This window comes from Danio rerio, chromosome 5 (assembly GCF_052040795.2).
Source record: "Danio rerio strain M-AB ecotype USA chromosome 5, GRCz13ab, whole genome shotgun sequence".
Classification (NCBI taxonomy): domain Eukaryota; kingdom Metazoa; phylum Chordata; class Actinopteri; order Cypriniformes; family Danionidae; genus Danio; species Danio rerio.
The window spans coordinates 43,149,032-43,166,010 of record NC_141025.1 but is presented as its reverse complement, the minus strand read 5'-3'; the positions used below and the strand labels follow the sequence as shown (position 1 = coordinate 43,166,010).

Below are 16,979 nucleotides of genomic sequence, written 5' to 3'. Positions count from 1 at the left end.
TTATTTTGTCAATATTCTTATCATTGATCTTTTGCGAGCAGTAGCTTAAATAAGGGCTTATACGCGCCCGAAGCAAATTTACAGGGAGAAATTACGCGGTAGAAACAGGAGAGCCATTTTTAAACAATGTTTTTACAGCAGGTTAATCTAGCTTCATGACTTTGTCAATCTAAACTAATGATATATCTGTATTTCAAATTATATGAATTAATAATAAATAATAGACCTTTGTTTTCATAAGGAATAATACACATGTTGGCATTTTAAATTATATAAATTAGTATTAAACAATAATAGGCTTATGTAGCCTATACGGAATATGAATAAATACTTAATGAATTAACATTAGAATAATAAAGTATAATAGCTCAAAAAGTGTAAATATATGTATATATATATATATATATATATATATATATATATATATATATATATATATATATATATATATATAAGCCTACTGCAAAGTGTTTTACCATATGTTCAGTGGTTGCACGTTTCTCGTGACCTTTCCGGATACGCATTTATTTTTAGAATTTATTTTATGAAAATAGCTGAGGAGACCTACATTTGCAAGAAAGCACAGAATGAATGTAAAGCAACACGTTCAACGAAAAGATAATTTTGATAAGATTTTTCATTAGAAACTGAAACGAGTCAACAACAATCTTTAACATGATGGTTTGAAAACCTCAATAATGCTATATAACAGTTTTCCATTGGTTAATGACCATTTCCCAATTTGTTCTTCACTTTACAGTAACTGCAAAATTAGCAATTAAGTAAATAAACTAATTGCATAAGCACTTGTGCAAACCTGTTAAAACCTTAGTTTACTAAAAACAACAGAATTCATTGCCATCAAGTGTTAGCGATTTTTAGCCATTTCCTGTGTTCATACAACACAATAAAGAGAACCACTAAAGTTCAGCAGCTGCTATAACATTTTAAAGCAGTAAGCAGAAAAATTCCCATCTATAAATATACATGAATAAAGACTTTAAAAGCCCAGAAAGACAAGACACCTAAAATTTGGAAAGCTACTTGCATATTCTAATTATGCTTCTTACAGCATAATGAGATACTTCTCATTTCGCATCTTATTTTTATTACCTTGTTTTTTTATTTACCGGGCATGCAAAACCACAATGAAAAATAGAACAATGTTGTATTTCAATGCTTTTATTTTGACAGCTGAGATAAAAAAAAAACAAATGAAACAACATGGTAATACGAATGTAGTTGAATTTAGCAACACAACATGAATAAAATAATGGGAAAAAGTGGTGAGTGCATAAGCAGGGGATACTGAGAATTTAATGTCCATCCCTAAGACTGTCGGTTCTAATCTGAGCCTCCTCGGAGACGCAGCACAAGGTGCAAAGTAGACTCTTTCTGGATGTTGTAGTCAGACAGGGTTCGGCCATCTTCTAGCTGTTTACCAGCAAAGATCAACCTCTGCTGGTCAGGGGGAATGCCTTCTTTGTCTTGGATTTTGGCCTTGACGTTCTCAATGGTGTCACTTGGCTCTACCTCGAGGGTGATGGTCTTTCCTGTCAAGGTTTTAACAAAAATCTGCATGCCTCCCCTGAGACGCAACACCAGATGCAAGGTGGACTCTTTCTGGATGTTGTAGTCGGACAGGGTGCGTCCATCTTCTAGCTGTTTTCCAGCAAAGATCAACCTCTGCTGGTCAGGGGGAATGCCTTCTTTGTCCTGGATTTTGGCCTTGACGTTCTCAATGGTGTCACTTGGCTCTACCTCGAGAGTTATGGTCTTTCCTGTCAAGGTCTTAACGAAGATCTGCATGCCTCCCCTGAGACGCAGCACCAGATGCAAGGTGGACTCTTTCTGGATGTTGTAGTCAGACAGGGTGCGGCCATCTTCTAGCTGTTTGCCGGCAAAGATCAACCTCTGCTGGTCAGGGGGAATGCCTTCTTTGTCTTGGATTTTGGCCTTGACATTCTCAATGGTGTCGCTTGGCTCTACCTCGAGGGTGATGGTCTTTCCTGTCAAGGTTTTTACAAAGATCTGCATGCCTCCCCTGAGACGCAACACCAGATGCAAGGTGGACTCTTTCTGGATGTTGTAGTCGGACAGGGTGCGTCCATCTTCTAGCTGTTTGCCAGCAAAAATCAATCTCTGCTGGTCAGGGGGAATGCCTTCTTTGTCTTGGATTTTGGCCTTGACGTTCTCAATGGTGTCGCTTGGCTCTACCTCGAGAGTTATGGTCTTTCCTGTCAAGGTCTTAACGAAGATCTGCATGCCTCCCCTGAGACGCAGCACCAGATGCAAGGTGGACTCTTTCTGGATGTTGTAGTCAGACAGGGTGCGGCCATCTTCTAGCTGTTTGCCGGCAAAGATCAACCTCTGCTGGTCAGGGGGAATGCCTTCTTTGTCTTGGATTTTGGCCTTGACGTTCTCAATGGTGTCACTTGGCTCTACCTCGAGGGTGATGGTCTTTCCTGTCAAGGTCTTAACGAAGATCTGCATCCCTCCCCTGAGACGCAACACCAGATGCAAGGTGGACTCTTTCTGGATGTTGTAGTCAGACAGGGTGCGGCCATCTTCTAGCTGTTTGCCAGCAAAGATTAACCTCTGCTGGTCAGGGGGAATGCCTTCTTTGTCTTGGATTTTGGCCTTGACATTCTCAATGGTGTCGCTTGGCTCTACCTCGAGGGTGATGGTCTTTCCTGTCAAGGTTTTTACAAAGATCTGCATGCCTCCTCTAAGACGCAGCACCAGATGCAAGGTGGACTCTTTCTGGATGTTGTAGTCGGACAGGGTGCGGCCATCTTCTAGCTGTTTGCCAGCAAAGATCAACCTCTGCTGGTCAGGGGGAATGCCTTCTTTGTCTTGGATTTTGGCCTTGACATTCTCAATGGTGTCGCTTGGCTCTACCTCGAGGGTTATGGTCTTTCCTGTCAAGGTTTTTACAAAGATCTGCATGCCTCCTCTAAGACGCAGCACCAGATGCAAGGTGGACTCTTTCTGGATGTTGTAGTCGGACAGGGTGCGGCCATCTTCTAGCTGTTTGCCAGCAAAGATCAACCTCTGCTGGTCAGGGGGAATGCCTTCTTTGTCCTGGATTTTGGCCTTGACGTTCTCAATGGTGTCACTTGGCTCTACCTCGAGGGTGATGGTCTTACCAGTAAGGGTTTTGACAAAGATCTGCATCTGTAAACAAATTCAAAGTAAGATTAGCTATCACACATTTCCATTTAAAAAATACTACAATGTTCTAGCCCAGGGGTCTCAAACTCGCGGCCCGCGGGCCATTTGCGGCCCTCAGTGCAATATTTTGTGGCCCGCGCCGACCGCTGTACACTGACAGAATCAACGGAGCGGGGAGAGCGAGCGCTTCCTGGTCCGCTGATTCTATCAGTACACAGCGGTCACTGGCATTCCCCGCCCGCCGTGTAAACAAAGGAGCGGGGATGCCGGTGACGTCACCACGCACCCCGCCCCTTTGTTAGACGCTGTGACGGGCGGGAAGAACCAAGGTAAGCTGTTCCCGCCCCTGCCTGCCACTTAGCTACAGCCTGCATATATATATTATAGGTAGATACAGACTGGTACAGACTGATGTGACTGGAGTGGGGTGGGGGTGTTTTATTTATACATATATACGCCTTTTTTTTGGATGAGGGAATGGAAGTTTTGAGTGAGTTCCCCCACTTTTTTCCCTAGGACTTGGCCTTTTTGGGAGCACATATTTGTGTGAGAAGTTATTCTCCACCTTGAACTTCAATAAGTCAAAGTACAGGTCTAGACTTGATGATCATCTTCAAGCCATACTGAGGGTCTCAACTGCTTCCGCTCTAAAGCCAAATGTGGTTCAGATTTGTGAGAAGAAGCGCTGTCAAGTCTCTGGCAGCAAGAAGTAGGCAAAAGATGCCATGTTCAGAAGAACTGTTCATAATCTTCACTTAATGTTCTGTTAATGTTCAGGACACTTCATGTTCAGAAGAAATAATTAAAACTGTTAATAATGACATTTGAGGACTTTTTTTTGTGAAATCCCTTATGCGGCCCAGCCTCACCCAGACTTTGCCTCCTGCGGCCCCCAGGTAAATTGAGTTTGAGACCCCTGTTCTAGCCAATAATGTATGTTTTGCACTTCTCCCATGTTAAACGAGACAGTTCACCCGAAAATGAAATTTTACTTTGCATTTGGTCACCCTTAAATGTTACAAACCTTTAAAATAATAGAAAACTATTGACTATACTTGTAGAGAAAAATAAATACTATCCAAAACAATGGCTGACAGTGGACTATAGAATGCATTTTACCTGCAGCAAAATTGTCCAAATGATCCTATATGAAAATTTAGGGTCTTACCTAGTGAATTGATAGCTCATTTTGCACAAGCTCTGAGATTTGGCTTTGTGCATCATGAAATCTAATTATGTCATGCATTTCCAAAGCATTGGCCATTTTAAACAAACTGCACATCTGTGCAGTTTAAATTATTTTAAAATAAAAAAATGTTAAGAAATAAAGAATAATAATGTTCCACAACATTACATTATGTAGCAGATTGGCAGAGAACCAAAGGGTGGGGCCAGTACTTCTACACAGTAAGGAAACGCTGAAATTCAACTTAATCACTCAGTCATTTAAAAATAAATACTTTTATTTTTTTTTTATTTTTAAAGGTCTAATGGTTTCATTAGATAAGACTGTTATTCATTGACTGGGATCATTTAGAGCCATTTGAAGCCACATATTGCATTTTGGAATTTCAAACTAACAAGCTCCACAATATAGAGAAAAAAATCTTGAAACTACTTCAAAAACAATTTCTTCATTAATGATGAAAAAAAGGGATCTTGGATGAAAAAAGGCTAAGTAAATTTTGATTTGGGAAGTGAACTAATCCTTTAAGACATACCAGAATTCAATAAGATGGGAATAGTTTGTAATGGAAGCAGGTGAAGATTTAATAATCTTACATCAAACAATATAGTTTTCTTCCTGAAGCATGATCAATCGACCATATTAGTGGCACAGGCTATCAACAATGCCAATGAATCAAAATTATTATTGCAATAAGTGTCATGTTTTTGGCTGTACCAATTAGTTAGACTGTGGGGAAACATTTGGAGTACTATAGACTGCCAAATATTATAGAGAAGAAAAAAAAAACTGTTGGAGGAACAAAAAGGTATTTGTGGTTGGCTAAACTGAACTAGGATTTCTAGAGCAACAACGTTTATATTTTTTCTTATTTCCGATCAAGTAAGAAAAATATCAAGCATATTACTTAATAGACAGCCTTTATTTAATTCAATTTGTAAAAATATTGCACCCTTTACTGTTTACAAAGTCCTTCTCGTAGCTTACAGAGCATACATAGACAGAACAGCATACTCAGTAGTCTATTAACATGTAACGTTACTGTTATTACAACTGAGTATCGCCAGTAAGCTGCATCAACTAGCCAATTCTTGACATAAAACATCTACAATGTACATCCCTAACATTTTTTTCATGTCACTAGAAAACATCTTAATTTTCTCCAGTTCAGTGCATTGTAATCATGGATTATTTTGATATATTAAATTAATTGGATATTTCCTCATTTTAACATTTCCTCATTTCTCAACATGACAAACTAAAAGTAAGGCAAAATTATTTTTTAAAATGATTAAGTTATAACTCTCTGTAACATGGCGGCTGTACTGTATGTAACATCCGGGTTCTTTGTTCACAAACTATGATTCAGCAAAAAAATAAATAAACTAAAACAAATAAATTAAAAATACTGACAAAAATCTAACAAAACCAACCTGATCACACGCAAACAAGGTAACCTATTTGACGTTAACAACCTAACCATTTTAATACACGAAGATTTACGTGTAATGCAAGTTACAGGTCCTCCGCGGTCATTTTCTGATTGTCTGACCGAAAATGTCCGCGGAGAATCAACACAAAACGTCTCTTGTAATAAAGAAAGCGAAAGTTTACTATAATTAAAGTAATACGCTATGGTTTTAAAGAATGGCATGAAAACAAACTAGGAAATTCGCTCTTACCGTTAATGTTTGCGTTGAAACGGAACAGTACGACTCCTGAAACTGATCTTCTTCTTCGAAAAATCTGCCGATGGTCGAGAGTCCTACTGTATTTATAGAAACCCAGGGCCGTGACGTTCATGAGACGTCACATGACCAGATCTTTCCGCAGTCAAATCCTGAAAATACATAATTACCCTGAAAACTAATGATTGCTATGGTTATGTTCTAGGAATTACATGTTTTGTATCAATAATTTAATTGTATTTATTATTATCATATAAAGGAAGTTTCCAGAATGTGCTGGAATGGGCCGGTCTCGCAGGACAGTCTACAAGCAGTGATTGGCTGCTTTGGTTGTTTATTCGCTTTGCTATTGGTGAATCAGACTTGTGGAATCTGGACCAGGAAAAGCGGAGAACTGTGGCAAAGGGTACTGTAAAACAAAAACAGAACTGCCAGCAATACTTGATATTTAATAATGTTTAAAAATGTGTTGTGTTGTTTTTTTGTATGTGTTCTATTCTGCACGGGTTTAACATTTGAATATAGCAAATACATGACAGGAGGATGTTTTCACAAAGATGTTTAACCAAAAACAACATTTGTTTACAAAAAAAACACAGTGTCATTCTACATTGTTTGTGTTTTAGCCTAGGCCTTATACAGTGTTGTGTCAACCAGCACACTTATATATAGAACGCAATGTGTGAAACAGATGGCACTGCTTTGAGACACACTGACCTTATACTGACTATCTGTTGCTGAGTGAACAGCAGCACAAAGTTGCTACAAAGCTGCTACAAAGCTGGATTGAAAATATAATTATATGATTTTTGTTAAAAGTATGCTTTTTGGGATCTTTGCGCTTTATTAAAGAAAAGTCGCATGTCATCGACAAATCATTTCTGTAATGTCCCATGTGACTGTGTTGCCATAGTTGAAAACAAGCATGCATGGTTAAAGAAACAAACCAGACAAACCTGTTCCAAATTCCCTGAGCCTGAGGTAGTACAGGTTAGCTGTTGTAAGCAGTTTTCTTTAACCAGAAAGTACAGCACTCAGAGCTAAAAAAATAAAATAATATATGTAAAATATAATAAAATATATAGGGCAGCTAGTGAGTGCTGTGCCTTTTTATGTTGACAGTCATCTAATTTCTGGATTAGGCCTAGTCATTGTGGAATCAGGTCACTGATCCCTCCATGAGCTTCAACAACTGCTAGAATATCCAGATCTTCTGAACCAATTTTCTTGAAATATGAATGAAAGGGGAAGTTTAAAAGTACAAAACTAATCACTGTTTGAGGGTTATAGAGGGCAGCCTATAAAAATTAGGTTTATTTAAGCCTACTGCTTTGTTATCATTTATTCATTTAGCCATCTGTTGTTTATGTTGCTGGCAATAACACTTAAGAACTTACTCAGAAATTTTCTCAGGAAATATATAACATAAATGTTTCGACAAATTCTAGAACTTTGCTGGTTGTTGTAATTGCTCAACCCACTGATAAACGTCACCAGGTGCCACATCACCACACTGAGCTCAGATGAGTGTTTGTCCTTGTGTACCTTGAACATTTGTGTGAGTATTTGTCACATGAAAGTCTTCAAACTCTTCATGTAACTTAACTTGATAGCAACATAAATATGGTATAAATAATAACAGTAATAATAAGTACTGTTTAAACATTTTAGCACATTGAATATCTCTGTAAACAAGGGAAACATTTACAAAGATATGTCTGTGATATGTTCATGACAGGTCTTTGAAAGAAAATTATGTTAGTAATAAAATGTTTAATACTGATCTCATTCAACAATTTTTTGTTTAAACAACACCATGTCACAGCGACGTGGTGGCGCAGTAGGTAGTGCTGTCACCTCACAGCAAGAAGGTTGCTGGTTCGAATCTTGGCTGGGACAGTTAGCATTTCTGTGTAGAGTTTGCATGTTCTCCCTGCATTTGAGTGGGTGCTCCGTTTCCCCCACAGTCCAAAGACATGCGGTACAGGTGAATTGGGTAAGCTAAATTGTCTGTAGTGTGTGTGTGTGACTGGATGTTTCCCAGTGATGGATTGTGGCTGGAAGGGCATCAAGAAAAAATATTATCAGACAAACTGTTAAAATTTCTTTGCTCTGTTTAACATCATTTGGGAAATCTTTAAAAAAGAGAAAAAAAAATGAAAAGAGGGGCTAATAATTCTGACTTCAACTGTATGTTTAATATGCACTATAGTTCAGCCTTTTTAGAATAAATCAAGCTTTTCATTTTGCTAGTCTTTGTCAGGGCTTGTCTGAGCACAGCTGAATGGGTGGATTCCAGATGACGCCGAAGGCATGAAGTGAACGGACTGAACTGAAGCATGTGACTCAGCCGGTCAACAGTGTTTGTGCTGTACTTCAAGTAGGTCGTCAACAGTGTAAAGAATGTTCAACAGGACAGCATGACTTGACACTTAAAACTGGTTTGCCTGAAGAAGATAAACAACTGGTTTCAACATTACATGTTGAATTTTACGAACTGAATGATTGGCTTGTGTTGTTAAAGATGAAAGGAAGTCTTTCCTTAAATTTCCTATAATATAATATAATATAATATAATATAATATAATATAATATAATATAATATAATATAATATAATATAATATAGCAAAAAAAATAAATGCAAAAAAAATTTCCTCCAAAAATATGACTACATTTCTCTGTGTGATGATTACACTCATGGGTAAATGTATGAGGCAATGAGGCACAGATGATCTGTGCTGTAAATGATCTGTTGTTTTCAGGTCACCTGATGGTCTTGTGAAACAAGCGTTTTGGGGTTGAGCGGGTTGTTCCTAGAAGTTAATTATTAAATTACACATTACATTGTTTTTATTAACATTCATCGTAGCCCTACCACTTACAGTAACTTATTCATTAATTTTCTTATCGGCTTCGTCCCCTTATTAATCAGGGTTCACCACAGCAGAATGAACTGCCAACTTATTCAGCATACTATATGTTTTACGCAGTGGATACCCAATACTGGGAAACACCCATACACACTTATTCACACTCATGCACTACGAACAATTTAGCTTGTTCAATTCACCTGTACCACATGTCTTTGGACTGTGGGAGAAACCGGAGCACCCGGAGGAAACCCACGCTAACAAGGGTAGAGCATGCAAACTCCACACAAAAATACCAACTGACCCAGCTGAGCCTCGAACTAGCGACCTTCTTGCTGTGGGGTGATTGTGCCACTTATTGTGCCACTGTGTCGCCCACAGTAACTTATATTAATATTAATATATATAAAAAATAATAATATATTAATGTGCGCATTCCCATGTTCACAGCTGTACCTTTTGCCCCATTTACATCTGCACAATAGCATCTTTAGCCATTAGTTCCAGATAATTAGGTCATTAAGTGTGACTTATTCTTTGCTTGCTTTTTTATTCACAAGGTGTGCAATCTGAATAAGGAGGCAGACACAGTCAGTTCTAAACTCACTCTTTCAAGCATTATTACAGACTTTATTTTACTCTGACTTACAACATAACACATTCTTGTATACACACAGAGAGAAGTTGGCCAGCCATACCCTAATGTTTAGGTAGTTGGACTTCTCTATATCTTCTCTAGCCAAAGGTCGCAGGTTTGAGTAGTAGCAGGGTTTATAACTGGGCGAGTAAATAACCAGCACTCTCATCCATTGATGAGGTGTCTCAGCCAGGTGAAAGGGGTTGTTCTTTTTTCCTCAAAAAGTGGACCTTTTTGTGGTAATAGCCCTCATTTACGCTACTATTTTTATTATGGGATTTAAATGCTGCATTTTTGTGATATTTTAAGTACTACTTTAGCTGAAATAGATTGTCGGATGTTCATCATAACCCAAAGCGTACATGTGAAAATTCAAGAACAACAATAGGCAAAATATTATTCAGATATAAATTATACTATTAGTCACGTTTGGTGCTTCACACCTTTCATTTGTCTTTTTTGTTTCAAGAATAAGGTCCAAGATTTAGAATAAAAGTTCCTTGTAAAATATTTTCTCTATTTCTTTACACAATACGGTAGCAAAATATGACTTTACTTACCTCAGATTGTATGTCCTCTTACACAGCTGGAAGTTGAACTCATCGAAATGAATTGTGTGCACTGGCCAAAACTAATTAGCTGAGTTACACCGAACCGACCGCCAACAGAGGACTTAAAACTTTTTTGCATGGGTTATTTTCACTATTTATGATGTTATTTAAATTTGCTCATTACATTACATTACATTTACATTTTTTTTACTATAATTATTACATATAAATTTGTTTATTAAAGTGTCAGGAACAATACATTTAGCTTTCAAAGCTGTTAACTTGTTTGTGTTTCAAAATATTTTCCTTTTTAAATGTCTATTATAGTGAACACCGGGACCATCTCAATGTAATTAATGACTGCATGTTGTAGGGGGCAGAACTGAAGCAGAGAGGATTCTTTAGAAGATAGTTGAGGAAGACTCTGATTTAGAGTCTGACAATCAGAGAATTAGAGACAATTAGAGAATCACAATCAGTTTTGAATCGCTTCTTTTTTTTTTTTGAGTTCGGCTTTTTTTTCAGACTAAACTGTTTCAGGAATTTCAATACAATAGGACAAATGGCCTTTGTTTTGTTTTTGTTGCATTAATATTGGATTAATATCCCTTTACAGACATATCCTGTACAGTTTTGTTGTCTGAGTGTCGGTGGTTTCTAACTAATATGGTCCTGTGGTCCACTACAGTGGACATGCTGTAAAATTAAAAACAAAAACAAAATGTAAAAACTCTAAATTGTAGAATTGTTTTAACCCAAATGATGTAAGAAACCACAGAAAAAAATTTTGGGGTGGGGGGTGTCTCAAGGGGGTTATATGGGACAAATCAAATTCTGGACCTTTGTCATTAAGCGGTGGGTCTTTTGAACCACCCGAACCCCTCTTGGCTACGGGTCTGCATCATACCCCCAACTATTTCTTGAGGAGCTCACCGACCCCAAAAGTGACTGACTACAGGCTTTCATATGCAAGCTGAAACACTCCATCTCTGAAATGCAATCTCCAACACACTAATGTACTCAATGGGGCTAGTGACGTCTCTGTGAGAGGTGGGGTTAGTTAGGGGTTAGGGGATTAGGTGCGCACATTAAAAGCATTTCATGCAGCTCAGCTTCTATCTGTACCAGGTCTGCAGCCAGATCCTTCTCACTGCTTCTGGTGTGTGTTTGTGTTTGTGTGAGAGAGTTTCCTTGGATAAAAGCATCATTTACACTATTATAGCATAACAAAACAGTTCTCATTCAACCTTCATCCTATAAGGCCCATTATTGTTACGTTGCCTACACGTTCAAAGATCTCTTAATCCTTTCTACAACTATACTTATTAACATTATTTGATTTATTTATTTTTGCAATTGCTGATTCAGCTGTATGAATTTCAAGGACATATGGTAATGTTTGTTAGTATTTTTTACATACAATTCTGTTGCAGTGAAACATAGGCCTTCAAATACGTTTATCTAAAGCATTGGTCTCAAACTGCATTCCTGAGGGCCACAGCTTTGCACAGTTTTGCTCCAATCCTAATCAAACACAGCTGATCCAACTAATCAAGCTGTTCAAGACTGCTACATACTATTAGGCAGATGTGAGTTGGAGCTAAACTAAGCAGAGCTGCGGCCCTCCAGGAATTGAGTTTGAGACCATTAATCTAAAGGGACAACTTCCTATTGTATTTTGACCCTTTTTACACTTTTTGATTTCACAAGCTTTTTGGTGTTTTTTAGACATGTTATGTGTCCAGCCAAATTTCTGCTCCAAATAAGCTCTGATGCGTGATGGTTTGTGAATCACTAATAGATCATTAATCTGGACCTGGCAGTGGCTCAATTCACTGTATTCCAGCCTGACTGAAGAAGACAGTGCAGTTTGCCCAATGAGATAAAAGAGGCGTAATTCACAAACAAAAAAGTCAAATGGACCTGAATAAAACAAAAACTATCAAACTGGTAGAAAGTACACGGACAAAAAGAAAAATTATGAAGACTGCTCTACTTGTCTTTGTCAGTTTAGCTATTGCTGATATTGAAGAAACTAAGATTGCTTCTGCATGTTTTATAAATTACTGTACCTTTTACAGTCATTTTCTTTGTTCTTTATTACTCTGGTCTTTATGTTGTCCTCCAGCACAATCTAGAACCCACAGATGTTTGTGTCAGGGTGTTGGAGTCAACATCGTGAAGCCAAGGCTGATTTTGAAGATTGACATTTTCCATCCAAATCCACTTTGTACACGTTTGGAAGTTAAGTACAGTACATTAATTATTCTTTTTAATTAATAGTTTTAAATTTAGGATGTCTGTGAGTATTCCTTTGTAATAACTCTATGGTGTATCTAAACAGTGTCACGCTAAAGAACGAAGCCGGACAAAAATGTTTAAATTTAGAGTCAAAGTTCATCAAAAAGATCTTGCAGAGAACTGCAAACAACACCAGGTGATTCTTATAAGTGACATTACATTTGATACTGATTCAATAACCCGATCTGCTTATCTTTCACATAATATAAATGAATGATAATGAATAAATGTTTATATTTTGTTTATAGGAGTGCTCAATAAAATGCATAAAGAAGAGGAAAGCTGCATTTTCAAATGTCAATAATGTGCCCAGTTTGTACCTTGCTTTTAAAGGGATTGTTCCCTCTTTAACTTTACTTTAATCACCTCTATATGTTTTAAACCTTTGTTAAAATACTTTGAGCTTTGTTTTTCTATTGAAACAAACAAACAAACAAAAATGTATTTAAAAGAATGTTGAAAATAGTAGTCATTAATTTCTACTTTTTTTAATGTGAAAGTCAGACTACTGGTTTCCAACATTTTTTAAAATATCTTCACTGTGTTCAACCGATAAAACTTAAAACTCATAAAGGTTTAGAACCACTTGAGAGGGAGTAAATGATGAACAAAATGTTATGGGGTGAACTTTTAAAAGTTCCTTTGCGTTTTTAAATTATATGACAATGTAATGTCTAACCGCTTATTTAACAAATGATGTTAATATTAGTCAGTGGAATGTGAAATAAAATCTAAATGTCTATGAAGTATTAAAGGTGTCTTCATTTTTAAGGTGATTTATCTTTGTTATTGGTTCCTCAAGCAATTATGCTGTTTTTTATACTCTGCTAGAAAAATTGGTTTCAAACAGTGCCAAATTAGACTTCTTCAGCTAGAAACAATATTAGCAGAACCCTTTTTGGTGCTAAAAAAACCTCCTTTCATAAGGTTCCTTAAAACATGTTTAAACTAGGATTTGTTTATGAATATTAGCATTAATATTAGCAACTTGTGTTTTATTTTATTAATATTATACTTGTTGAAGGGCAACAGAGTGCACAGGACCCTGGCAATTTAGGGGCCCAGCGACAACTAGTTGCAAGGGGGCCCAGAGGTACAACCTGAAATGTACATATGATACAAAGAGGGCAAAATTATAGCCCTCCTGTAAAATTGTAATTATTTTTCAAATATTATAAATTATTTTTCAAATACATACTTAGTGATGTTTAACAGAGCATGAAGATTTTCACAGTATTTCCTATATTGTTTTTTTTTATGTTTGTAGGGAGACATCAGCTAGACAGGAAGGTTTTTGAGGGCTATCTTGAACACAAGGGGGCGTTGGAGTCTGGTTGAGAACCACTGGTAAAAACTGATGCTTGCTTCTGTTGATCTGAAAACAGAAGTCTGGCCCATGTTCTGTTTAATTCGAGGTCACTGATTTTCATCATCACGGTAGTTTATTTTATGATTAAAAATATTGCTGTTATTATGTCAGTGTAAATATTTAGATCATTTATGCACATGGAAACGATTGGATTTGAGGAACAATTCGATGTTTCTTTTTAAATTGAAGTTACTTTCATTAAAAAGTTGCATACTTTTTGTCCTAAAGGCACCTTTGTAAGTAAAAGGTATTATCTATGAAAGGAAATGAGGGTGAAGTAAACATTGTATATGTTTGCCTAAATCCGTTCTGTTAACACAGCCAATCACACAAAATAATATAGAAAAATCCACAAGAATTAAACAACTGAATAAATACAATGAATGAATTTTCAATTTAATTCAATTAATCTTTATTTGTATAGTGCTTTTACCATGTAGATTGTGTCAAAGCAGCTTAACATAGAAGATTATAGTGAATTAAAACAGTGTCAGTTCAGTTTACCTCAGTTTAGTTTAGTTCAATGTGGTTTAATATTCACTACTGAGAGCCCAAACACTGAAGGGCAAATCCATTGATGCACAGCTCTACTAGTCCTGAACCATGCAAATCAGTGGCGACAGCGACGTGGAAAAAAACTTCACCAATTGGCAAAAGTGAAGGATTAAAAACCTAGAGAAAAACCAGGCTCAGTTCAATAGTATCTGGATGCAGCCTTTATGATGCAAGCAGAGATTGCATCACTCAGCGATGCAATGTCAGACACAATGCACTCAATGGAGTGAGTGACGTCACTATGAGGGGTGCTTAGTTGGGCACGATCATTTCTCTTATGGCCAAATGTCTTTTGCAGTGCTGCAGTCTAGGCGCCGGAGGCTGGAGAACGGTGGACGTCAGTGAAGACTCATCTATCCCTGGAGTCTCTACTCCTCCATGACCACCACAGCAGCTGCTCAGGATAGCCTACGGCCTGGTCCGGGATTGAATATTAGGTCACACTTTACAATAAGGTTCATTAGTTAATGTTGCTTAATGCATTTATTCACATGAACAAATACTGTAGTAAATGTATTGTTCATTGTTTATTTATGTTAGTTTAGTTAACGTTAGTTAATGAAAATACAGTTGTTCATTGTGAGTTCGTTAACTCAGTCCATTAACTAATGTTAACAAGCATGAGTTTGGATGTTAATAATGCATTAGTAAATGTTCAATTATGATTAATAAATGCTGTACATGTGCTGTTCATGATTAGTTCATGTTAGTAAATGCATTAACTAATGAACCTTATTGTAAAGTGTTACAGAATATTATAAGTGGTTTGGTACTTGTAATATGTTAAGTGTAAATGTTTTACTTGCTTCCTGACTTTTTGACAAAATTCACAATAACTTTCAAACCTGCAGTACAACCAATTATAATTCCCTAATCGCCAGTCCATTTATAAATTAATTAATTATCAATCAGGAAACAAATGGCACAAGACTGACAAACAACCCAAACTTTGAGTGAAAGCATTTCAAAGAAATGGGAAATTGAAACTGCTGTGAAAGTGTAACGGGGAACTGTGCCCATGTGTGATGCTGATATATAAGCAGGGAAACATCTTCAGGGTTTACGGCTTCAAACAGTCATCAAAACCTTCAACACAATGAAGACTGCTGCATTTTTAGTTTTTCTGGCGTGTCTGCTTGCTACACAAGTGCATGGTGAGTGTTGCCTATTAGGACCTTTATTACAATTTAACACCTATTTATTCAACACCTGTATCTCTGATAAACATTAGTTTTTATGATGCTGTTCTGCAGATAATTATTCTTCATTTTCATTCCAGGGCAAAAAAAATTTAACAGGTGCTCGTGTGTCGGTAAAGGCCTGCACAGGGTTGCACTGAGGAACATTGAGAAGTTTGAAATCATCCATCCAAGTCCATCTTGTGGAAAACAGGAGATTATGTAAGGACAAAAACAACGATTATACAGGGATATTGACACATTCATGCTGCTGTTTTAACACATTTAGCTGATCTTTCCTTTATTTCCAGTGTGACCATGAAGAGCTCAGAGCAGAAATGCTTAAACCCAGAGTCTAAATTTACCCAGGAATTAATCAGGAGGGCTCTTGAGAAGCGTGTAATACTTACTGATGAAGTGTCTGTGGTCTTTTCAGGATCCAGCAGTAGATGATCAGTTATTGCTGTATTTTTATAAAGGCACTGAAGAACATCTCAAAACCAATGAAACCAGATGCTGTAAAACCTCCACAGTTTACACACATCACATGAGTTTGACTAGTGAAGAGATGTATTTACTATTGTATTAGTTTCTACTTATTAATATATGAATCAAACTTTGTAATTATTTTAAAATCACATTGTACATTTTATTGTGTATATCTCTGTTTAGTTTGTTAATAGGAATAATAAACACTGCTATAGAGTGCTATTGTAAAATCCACTTACGATGATTAATTGTGTTACAGTTTGTTGCAAAATAAAATAAATGTTTCTATAAATCAACAGTCTGTTCATATTTTGACACTTAATTACACTCTGTGTACAGTATGAGATTATTATATGAGATTATTTAGTATATTTACCATACAGGAGGATGCATTTCTCACATTATCAAGTGAATTGTAACATCAAAAATAAAGTTTTTAAAACACAAATTTGAAAATCAAAAGGACCACTTAGTTAAGTAATCCCGGCTGTCAGAATGCCTGTATATCTGAATGAACTGATTCAGAGACTGAGCAATTCTGATCAATGAAGAATAATGATGTTGTTTGCAAGAAATAGAATCATTGAACAACCCAGTGAAATACAACAACTGTATATTTTATTAATGTTTCACTCTTATTTCCTTTCATAGATAAAAGATTTTAATCACAAAGGGACCTTTAAAAGTATGTAACTAACTAGTGTATTTTTTAATTGACATGAACATAATAAAATAAGAAAACAAAAATAGCAGAAACAACACGAATATGGCTTCTGCCTAAAATCGTACTGAAGTACATTAATTTTCATATAGAGCCTCTGTTCTGCCAAGTTTAGATCCAGCACTTATAAAACAAAACTTATCAAAGTTATCTGGGGCTGCATCTGACAGCTGAAACTGTTATTTTTATTACTCAGTTGTTTAGTGAAGGCAATATTTATGTATCATTTCATATAATATTTTATACACTCCTGCATATT

The 16,979-nt window shown here is 36.6% G+C and overlaps 3 protein-coding genes and 1 long non-coding RNA gene across 15 annotated transcripts in view; 3 read left to right on the top strand and 1 right to left on the bottom strand.

Annotated features, from left to right (window-relative positions):
* LOC141385579 (uncharacterized) overlaps positions 1-13,184 on the top strand; it is a 75,627-nt gene extending 62,443 nt beyond the window's left edge. For 3 of the 4 annotated variants that reach the window (XR_015491652.1, XR_015491651.1, XR_015491649.1), the window contains 3 exons: positions 12,236-12,337; positions 12,452-12,544; positions 12,657-13,184. This is a non-coding gene — a long non-coding RNA (uncharacterized LOC141385579). Of the gene's footprint in view, positions 1-6,157; positions 6,455-12,235; positions 12,357-12,451; positions 12,545-12,656 lie in introns of those variants that run through there. The other variant, XR_015491656.1, reaches the window with a different exon arrangement.
* Positions 1-16,979, top strand: part of epg5 (ectopic P-granules autophagy protein 5 homolog (C. elegans)) — a 1,176,376-nt gene that overhangs the window by 262,530 nt on the left and 896,867 nt on the right. The window lies entirely within an intron of this gene.
* ubb (ubiquitin B) overlaps positions 1,167-16,979 on the bottom strand; it is a 31,706-nt gene continuing 15,893 nt past the window's right edge. For 2 of the 6 annotated variants that reach the window (XM_087251886.1, XM_087251884.1), the window contains exon 2: positions 1,167-3,177. In XM_087251886.1, coding sequence (XP_087108012.1) covers positions 1,345-3,177 — 1,833 coding nt within the window. In that variant the 3' untranslated portion in view covers positions 1,167-1,344. 6 annotated transcript variants of the gene reach the window in all.
* cxcl11.5 (chemokine (C-X-C motif) ligand 11, duplicate 5) lies at positions 15,395-16,293 on the top strand. The gene is given in 3 exon segments (NM_001447002.1): positions 15,395-15,486; positions 15,612-15,732; positions 15,822-16,293. Coding segments are annotated over 3 exon segments (321 nt in total). The 5' UTR covers positions 15,395-15,428; the 3' UTR covers positions 15,964-16,293.